General features: G+C 38.3%; 1 protein-coding gene across 2 annotated transcripts in view; it reads right to left on the bottom strand.

Moving 5' to 3' along the window:
• Nucleotides 1–10014, bottom strand: part of LOC143021873 (uncharacterized) — a 59312-nt gene that overhangs the window by 6322 nt on the left and 42976 nt on the right. The window contains exon 7 of one of the 2 annotated variants that reach the window (XM_076179664.1): nucleotides 453–636. In XM_076179664.1, coding sequence (XP_076035779.1) covers nucleotides 453–636 — 184 coding nt within the window. Of the gene's footprint in view, nucleotides 1–452; nucleotides 637–2197; nucleotides 4450–10014 lie in introns of those variants that run through there. The other variant, XM_076179663.1, reaches the window with a different exon arrangement.

Raw genomic sequence — 10014 nt, forward strand, 5'->3', positions numbered from 1 at the left:
GAAGTTAAGGTACAAGTATATATGAGGAAGTGAGGGGTACATAAAAGGGGATGGGGAAAGTGGGGGGACTCAGGTTACATGCCCTTGGAATGGTTGGGTCAAGGAAGGACAGTTGGTGGTATTTTGTCCGACCGCTCACAACAAAATAATGTCAAGAGAGGTCGGACAAAATACCACCAACTCTCCTTCCTTGACCCAACCATTCCAAGGGCATGTAACCTGAGTCCCCCCACTTTCCTCCATCCCCTTTTATGTACCCCTCACTTCCTCATATATACTTGTACCTTAACTTCTTGTAAGCATTCTGCTGAAGAGGACTACAGATAGTAGTCGAAATATACAGTTTCCCTGTACTTCCGTTATTATTTCTCCGATAGTGGGTTTATAGTGACCATTTACAAATGTGTTATAACATACCAATTTCTTATTAAAACTATAATAAAGAAACATACCTGCATTGTTTTTTCCTACAGAATCCATCTCTCCGAAGCCGGACACAAAGATGTCACACATCTCCTCCCATGCCTTCGTTTTTGCTGTCTTATGGTTGTACTCTTTACAGCGCACGTCCCATATCGCCGGTCGATCTTCAAGTTCGGAAATAAAGCGATCTATATCGAGCGTAGTCCTGACAAACTGTAAAGACGGACTTCAGTAAGTTGCGTCGTGGATTCATGAATCAGCCGCTTAATATTAAACTTGGTAATTGGCAATAAACAGCGTTTCTATCCTCGGGGACTTTTACGCACCGAAGATATGGAATCATTGAAATGGTACAGGAGGGATGGTGGAAGCTAAATTTTACCAGTATTGATTAATTTTTTTCGTAAAGACAATACCCCAAGTATAAAGAAAAAATACCAAGTAACTGGTCCGTAGGGGTGTCATCAAAGTCCCCTGAAACATTGACTGTGTGGAACTTAAGCAGTCAACACCCCCATATAGGGGTCAGTACTAGCTTGCCGGTCCTCCAGAGGAACCAGTTATATTCAGTCGACTCTACGCGGCAGTAATTTAGGCTACAAAGGCACCTATCAGGTAATAAACTGGATGTAGTGTCACGATCCACAGTTCCTACCACGCCTGGGCTCCCAGAGGCGAGGAACATAATTATGCTCTTCTGGTCGGAAACAGCGGAAGTTCTGACGTCACAGAGCAGTTGCCAAACGCTGCCAACTGGAAGCGCGATAGTTACTCACGAAATATACTTCCACTTTAAAATGCAATGGATTTATACAGATTAATTAATGAAATTGAGTCATCATGACTATACGTAAGAATATTTTAATTTTAGAATGTTATTATGACGTCAGTAAGGTTCGCTGTAACAGGTGGTGGATACTCAAAATTCATTGTAACTTACATGGTCGTTGAAATTGTAAATAGTTTACAGTCTCAACTTTAACAGTGGTTAAAAGGTCCGTTACAACCTATACTCAAACGCCTGTCTCGGACAATGTGACCATGATCTAGTATGTCGCGGAGTTTACAATTACCGACCGCCACACACATCAGCTGATATTGGTTCTAGCCAATGAGAACATAGCCTTTCATGTGGCTTCAGCCAATGACAACACGATTTTTCGTAGCCGCTAAATGTAAGCACAGAAGATTCGCGTGTTAGAAAAACACGCGGAAATAAAATACCGATGATAAGTTTATGGTTCAAGATTGATAAGTAAATTAAAAATAGTTTTCCCTTAAAATTCTGTTGGAAAATTACCGTAGTTTACGATAGTGTTCATGGAAGCTATACCTATTTCTGGCCCAATAAATCATAGAGATAGCGTCAGGAGACATAATAGGATACAGCAGGTCATTGAGTTAGCATACAGAGAACCTAAGAATCACTCCCACTCCAAAGTAACAATAGACTAGCTATGGACCAAAAGGTCTCCTGTCGGCATGCTCCGCCTTTGTAATCCTAAACCAAAGCGGGGAGTGACTCAACCCACTGATGACCACGTTTGATTATAGGTGGAGCTCCTGTAAGCATACGCATCCAAGAAATTATGTAATATTAACACTGCAATTCACTCACGACTGCCCTTGAGCTGTTGAATGTCTCACTCTTCCAGTCGTTTTATACATTTAATTAGCACTCCCCCTGAATGATTTGCATTCTTCAAGTCAAAGTCGTGGGTAGCAAGCACTTCTTTTGTGAAATGCAGTACTTTTATTGATAAAAACAAAGAACTTGAAAAAACTACGTGAGTGCGTAGTACTTTTAATGATAAAAATATTTACACAGAAAACCTTAAAAGGCTGCATGAAAACAGAGCTACAAAGTTTACCACTATTACATCATTACTGTAATTTGTTTTGTACATTTCACTGACTGAAAATGACAACTGTACCCCGTTTTCCAAAAACTGTATCACAGTGGTTCCCAAACTTTTTCTGAGTATCAAGTTGGAGATTCCGTACCACCTGGATCTAGAAAAACACATTATGATCAAATGTCAATTTATTCATAAGTAGAACACACAAATGCAACAAAGAACACAATTAACTTGTAATGCGAGGGATGTACAACACAAAACAAACTATTAAATCATTACTTTACTAAGTGATAAGACACACTTTCCCAACATAGAGGCAGGTGGAGAACTGGCTGTGCCAGAGGGCCGCTACGCGACGTATTTTTAATTCTTGGCAGCCAAGTTGCTAAGAACTGTAAATGGCACATAACCCTGAAGGAGCTCGCGTATACCATAGTTTGGGAACCACTGTTCTATTAGAAGTTACCTCACTCTGCTATTGTCATATACAGACTTTGGCTTTCCATCCTACGGTAAGAATTCAATTGCATTTGCAATTGCATAGTCCACAATCATTAATATTTGGCTGCTGATCACATTTAATTAAATATACATCCAGGCACCTATCTCTGACAAGAAATTCATGGCGATATTTCAACTGCTTTTGTACATATTTAGTCACTTTTTGGGGTGTTATACTATCTACTATTTCTATCCTTATCCTGACTAATGAAGAGTGGACCAGTGACTCCGATTTTCATCAAAGCGAGTCTGCGCAGTATTGAAACTTTTAGCCTTTGTGCAAAAAGTGTGGTGTCCAGTCTTCCTGCCACATGATATTACTTACAAATTGGAGTCTGTACAGTATCTATAATCCTATCATTCAATCAGTCATAATTATAATTATCTGTTTGTACATCCTGAGTCAGTCCAAGAGGATATATACATATTCGAATAAGAGTTTATCTCTCCACTAGCCTCTGGTTGATCACTATCACTTTGTGTTTCATTATTGATTTAGATGACACAATTTTTTCAGTTCTACGTCTGATATTGAAAGCACACAAGTATTGTTATCTAATCATTTTTCAATTTTGACGGGCCCATTCCATTGAGGTGAATGGTCACCACCTTTCCTATCAACACTACTCGTGAATGTCATGGCTTCTGCCACTTGCACCACATAATCTTCATCAAACTCAGATGCACTTGACTGGATTTGTATTCCATACTGGACGTCCACAGGGAGTACGGGTTCACGGTTATAAAGAAGGAAAAAAGGAGAGTAGCCTGTTGATCTGTGAAGAGCTGTTCTGTGAGCAAATATCACACCACTAAGGCAGGAAACCCAGTTGTTATAATTTTCGAGTATTTCCAGTAATTTGTCTTTAATTGTTCTATTCTGTCGTTCCACATGGCCATTTGGATGGTAAGCACAAGTCACCTTTAGTTTCACCCTAGTAACCATATGCAAAGTTTCTGAAACCTGATTAACAAATTCCCGACTCTGATCATTTATTTGTATATCAAAACACGAATGCCTCGTTACAAGTTCATAGAGAAATTCAGCGACACTTGAAGCATCTTTCCGTTTCAGTGGTCTTGCTTCAGTCCATTTCGAGAAATAGTCGATAGCAAGAACTACGTATTTGTAGCCATCGTTTTCTGGGAGCGTGCAAATGTCTACACCAATCTGTTTCATGACTGTGTCAGGAACAGGTACTGAATGCTGCTCTAGTGCCTCGTTCGATAGTCTAGGGGTTTCTCTCTGACACTCGGTACAAGTCTTGACATAAGAAGACACATCAGCTGCAACAGAGCGCCAATAGAAGCGTTTACTGACTAGTCTAATTGTAGCTGTGATTCCATGATGTGCACGCAAACTTTGACATTCTTTGCTCTCGCTTTCGTGAACTTCTCGAATCACCCGTCTCACTTCCTCCTCGTTCCACAAAACTTGCACTTTGAGCGGATCGCCGTTTTTCTGTTTTCTTTTGTAGTATAACTTGTTATCGACAATGCAAAATGTTTTACAAGAACGTCGAAAGTTAGCCTTTTTTCCCTTTTCGACTAAACTCTCGGGATATATGTGGGTGGTTAGGAAGGAAAAAATGTCTTCGAATGCATAGTGCTTGATGTGCAAATCCACGGTCATTGGCGATCCCGTGACTGAGTCGGCCCTCCAAATCTGTGGACAATACAGTACAATGAGACTACAAACAAGGTTATTCGATTATTTTTGTTTTGTTTGATTTAATATACAATATCTTTAGGGTTAAATGATTGATTCCATCAGAAACCTCATTTAATCTAATAGTAGTAGACTCAGGTTTTTTTTTTAGACTGATTTCATGGCTTTTGTGTTTCATGAGACTGGGGAGTGCATATTTTTCAGAACTAATGTAGCCTATATTACACGTGTGATATGCACTAGCATAAGAACATAAGAAATAAAGGAGACTGCAAAAGACCATAAGGCCTACACTAGGCAGCTCCGTATCTATCACTACCTGCCATCCCCATCCATAAAGTTGTCTAACCGTTTTTTAAAACAACTGATAGTTTCAGCGCTTACTACATGGTTACTAAGCGGAGTCTAAATCCTATGCTGGGGAGTGCATATTATTCAGAGCTAATGTATATTACACGTGTAATATACACTAGCGGAGTCTAAATCCTATGTATGATGATGGCTGGGGGAGTGCATATTATTCAGAGCTAATGTATATTACACGTGTAATACACTAGCGGAGTCTAAATCCTATGTATGATGTGTAATAAAACCACTTGGAAAATAAAATGAAAGGTGACCGAGCGTTTTCGTCTATTTAAGACATTTTCAAAGGTACAGAGTGAGGAAAGTGACAATATATATACATATATATATATATATATATATATATATATATATATATATATATATATATATATATATATATATATATATATACATACAAAAGAAGCACAATAGGGGGGAATTAGGACAGGTCCATTGTGACCTCACTCTCTCGGGACTGCCAGACGTTTGAGCGGGCTATTGTCAACAATTTTGTATGTTATAAAGTTATCTAATTTATACATTCCCATATTCATATTCATGTTGTTCTCAAATGAAGCTTTTGTATGATGATGACTGGGAGTGCATATTATTCAGAACTAATGTATATCACACGTATGTTATACACTAGCGGAGTCTAAATTCTATGTATGATGATGACTGGGGAGGTGCATGTTATACGTATTAAAATGACTGGAGATTCAAAGTTCCAGGAAGTGTATATTACACGTGACACCTAGTTACAGGATCAACGAATATATATATATATATATATATATATTATATATTATATATAAATTATAGAAATCTTAAATTACTACATTTGTCAAAATCCTCACTTATATACATTAAGAAATAAGTAAAATACAAAATAAATATCGGCAGCTCTTTTGACGGCTTTAAGAATGTCTGTCTATATACTAAGGACTTCTTCAGCTTACAAGGAAGGTAGTCAAGTCAAAGACACGCACACACTCCCACCTATTCCACTCCCATCCACCATCCCTCCTTCCCTTTCATCTTAGTTCCTCGTGGTGGATAAAGGGTAAACAAGAATAAACATACATATAAAAAAATCTTATATATATATATATATATATATATATATATATATATATATATATATATATATATATATATATATATATATATGCTGATAAATCACAGAATGGCACGTGGTCCAATAATATCCTGGTTATTTCTAAGGAAAATAGAAACACTAAATTCCTAAGCGCTTTGCATGCATTTCACATCTTCAGGGGAGATAACACGGAAACCCTTGAACGCTTGGGATTTTGTTTTCCTTGGCGGTAACCAGCATATATATATATATATATATATATATATATATATATCTATATATATTTATGTATATATATATATATATATATATATATGCTAATAAGAACACGGGTACATGTATATATAAACTATGCATTTCTGTTTAACTATTTATTTTTTGCACTGAAGATGTAATATACGAAAGCGCTCTGCTTTGTTAATTTCTTTTCCAAGTGGCCTACTTTATATATATATATATATATATAATTGTAGGGAACCGGAGACGTAATAAAAATAATAAAGCCAATCCACATAGGAACATCTCACATTTCTTTATTCAAAGATGTTTTCCCATAGCAACATCTTGAGAGAACTAATTGTTATCAAATGTTAAATTATTATCTTTAGTCACTAATTCAAGTAGTTTACCAAACTGTTTCTTATTCACATATTCATGGTCTTAGTTTGCATTTAAATTAAAAATAATATGAATGGCCTCATCTTCAGGAATGTTCATGAATAAGGATGATATACTTAAGCTAGCCTCATATATAAGATTTGGGTATATGCTGTATATATATATATATATATATATATATATGTGTGTGTGTGTGTGTATAGTCATATTTCACACTTCATTTCTCAATGTCACAGAGTTTGAGCCTAGACCCCTTCAGTCCTGAGAAAAGTTACGAAATTTTCTGAGGTCACTACAGCTTCCTAGGACCGATTTACAAGGATCTAGACAGACTAGTGCAAGTTGTTGTTCCCAAAAATTATTAGTATTAATATTTTTATTTTACTTTCTTTTCCCTTTCTTTCTTGAATTTTGTTCTGTGGGAAACCAAGGATTTTTATTCAAAACTGTATACAATTTATGTCTAAGTGCTAGTGCGCTGTGACGCACTTTTAAGTACCGTGAGAGCTGTTCACGTACATTGGCATGCGTATGTGTAGTTATTGCCAGTTTCACTTTTTTTTTCTTGTTATTGAACTTTTGTTGGTGTTAATATTAAGTAATTTAGATGATCAATTTGTGTCTCATGGGTATTTTAAGGTTAGTGTGTAAGGGGAGGTATTGTTTAGATTGTCTAGAGCTGTCTAAGTAGTTGGCACTCTGAACAGTGGTCGGCTATGTAAGGGTAGGTCAGACACTTTTTTTCGGTCCACCTCAAGGCTCGTGCGTCACGCTAGGAGCTAAATTATTAAGGTATATACTTCAATTATCCTAGTGTGTGCGGGTTTATATGTTTAAATTAAGTATTTCTTAATTTTGTGTGGTCGCGATTATCTTGTAAATTTGGGATAAAAGATATTCTTGAAGGGCAGACATTTTACACAGCAATTTTTTAATTACAAATTATGCCGACAAACAAATAATTGTGTAAACATTGTAAAACATATATTTTAGTTACATTAATCTTACATGTACAGATCTCGCCAAAATCCCTGGGATCTCAAATACTAATTTTTCAAATAATAAATAAGCTATTTCATGAAAACAAAATGGGAGTCTGACAGTGGCGACCTTGCCAGGATTGATTCACGTGTAGCGTTAAAACCAGTTTTGACTAGTTTTGTTTTTTAATTAGATTTTGGTAATTACTAATAATTCTGACACGGAGGCGTTCGTAGTACAGTGGCCCTCAGCCAAAGTTGTAGATACGGTGATCGTTCACGAGCTGCGAGGAGCTCCTTTCCAAGGACATAAATTGATAAATAAAATAAGCCAGACTTAGCTAATCTAGTCCTCTAGGAAGGAGTGTTTGTACTTGGCAATCCGGTTAAAGGGAGAGCTAACTCAGCAAAATTCGTAATATAGCGGCAATGATGTCCTACTGCCCCTAGGAACCTCCTAACTTGTCTCTTTACAGTAGGAAACACTATCTGAGTAAGTGCTTCCACTTCGGCAGGTGGGAAACGACGGTGCTGAGCAAGACTTAATGTTACGCCGTTTAGAGCTCGGCTTAAGCTCATGCAGGGGTAGATATGGTTAGCGGATTTTAGTACCGGTAGCAGTAAGTCTTCCTAACCAATTTTTGAGTTAGATTAGACAGTGAGGTTAGTTCCTCCTTTTTCGGAGTCAACTAGATGAGTTTTTCGATAGTTTTAAAAGTCTGGCCATCCGCCTCGAGTGTACACGCTCGTGTTGGTCCTTGTTGCTGCAACAGTTCAAGGGGGAAGGCACTGAAAACGTACATGGCCCTCTCTGAGGCCTTAGATCACGATACAGTAAAGCGCCAGGTGTTAAATGCGTGCTCGCCTGTGCCAGAAACATATAGGCAGATATATAATCATAAATATTTAACCTAATAATAACCTAATTATAAATATCTGCCTTTTTATTATTACTATTATTATCATCATTATTATTATTACTATTATATATATTATTATATTATATATATTAATATATAATTAATATAATTTATAATTATACTTATAATTAGGCTCGTGTTAAACGGGAAGCGTGGAAGAGAGCTTCGGCCGCGGAGGATGTTTGAAAATCTCGCGGAGCTTATCCTCATGGAGGAACCTGTGTCAAAAGAGGTAGCCACACATCTTTCCGAAAAAGATTTTGAAACTTTGGAGGAGGCTGCCACGATGGTAGACAAATATGTGTAAGCCCAAAAGGATGATTTGCCCCATCCAAGTAGTGGGTCGGTTAACCAAGCCCAATCGAAGGGGAAGTCGGTGTCCAAGGGAAAGGCCAGGCCTGTCTTCCTTCGCAGGACAATGCACAGTTTAATTCCTCCAGGTTAACCGTAGAGAGCACTGTAGTGCTCGTTCTGCGGGAATAGTGGTCGTGAGGTAAAATTCTGTCACCACAGTTCTGAGAGGAGGTGAAGACGGTTGGGTTGGTTGAAAGTGGAGGTACAAATCAGGCACTGGACGCAGGTTACCAGAGCTTTCTGTCTGAAGGTAAGATTACAGCAGACAGTGTCTTAAAGACCGTCACCGTGCTTTGCGACTCGGGGGTGTTACAAACCCTCATCGGTGTAGGTATTGTAGATGGGGAGGAGACTGAGGAGTGGGTAGTGTTATCATCAGTAGGGTGTCAGAACAGTGCCCGCTCGTAAAGGTACACTTAAATTCCGATTGTTTTGAGGGTATGACTTCATTCTTTTGGCCTAAGCTTCCAGCTCAGGGGTAGACATAATTTTGGGGAAAGATTTAGCCAGGTGAAGCTTGAGAGCTCCCCAAATTTAACCCAGTTAGAGGAGCCTATGCCCCGGGTTTTCCAATTTTGTGCCATCACCCGCTCAATGACAGCATCTACCTAGTTATGGATCAGAAGGTCTCCTGTCGGCGTGTACATGATAAGAGTATATGGTTTTGCCCTTTTGAGTTTTTTTTTTTCATACCAGGCTAGGTGACCCTTGTGCCACATGAAGCAGAGGTTGTTGGGACTAGAACCTAGGGATTTCAGATTGTTAGTGTGGTTAAGGGAAATTTGGCAACTTTTACTATCAAGAAAGTGTTGGAAAATTTGTTTAAGTGTATTTTTGCTCAGGCTCAAGTTCTCTACTTATGTTGCATTGTGGGGAAGGGCTGTCGCCCCCATCGGCAAAAGTGGAAGCAATTACTCAGATAGTGTTTCCTACTGCGAAGAGACAAGTTAGGAGGTTCTTAGGAGGTTCCTAGGGGCAGTAGGACATCATTGCCACTATATTAAGAATTTTGCTGAGTTAGCTCTCCCTTTAACTGGATTGCCAAGTACAAACACTCCTTTTACGTGATCAACGACTTGCGAAAAGTCTTTTCAGGGATTACAGCAAGTGCTATGCTCATAACCCGTTCTTGTTTCTCCTGGTTTTGGTTAGAAGTTTAAACTCGCTTGTGATGCTAGCGATGGGGGGAATTGGGGTTATCCTGCTTTAAGAAGACGAATAGGAAGTAGACCACCCTGTTGCG

Source organism: Oratosquilla oratoria, chromosome 43, assembly GCF_046742065.1.
Source record: "Oratosquilla oratoria isolate Oo_2021 chromosome 43, ASM4674206v1, whole genome shotgun sequence".
Lineage (NCBI taxonomy): Eukaryota > Metazoa > Arthropoda > Malacostraca > Stomatopoda > Squillidae > Oratosquilla > Oratosquilla oratoria.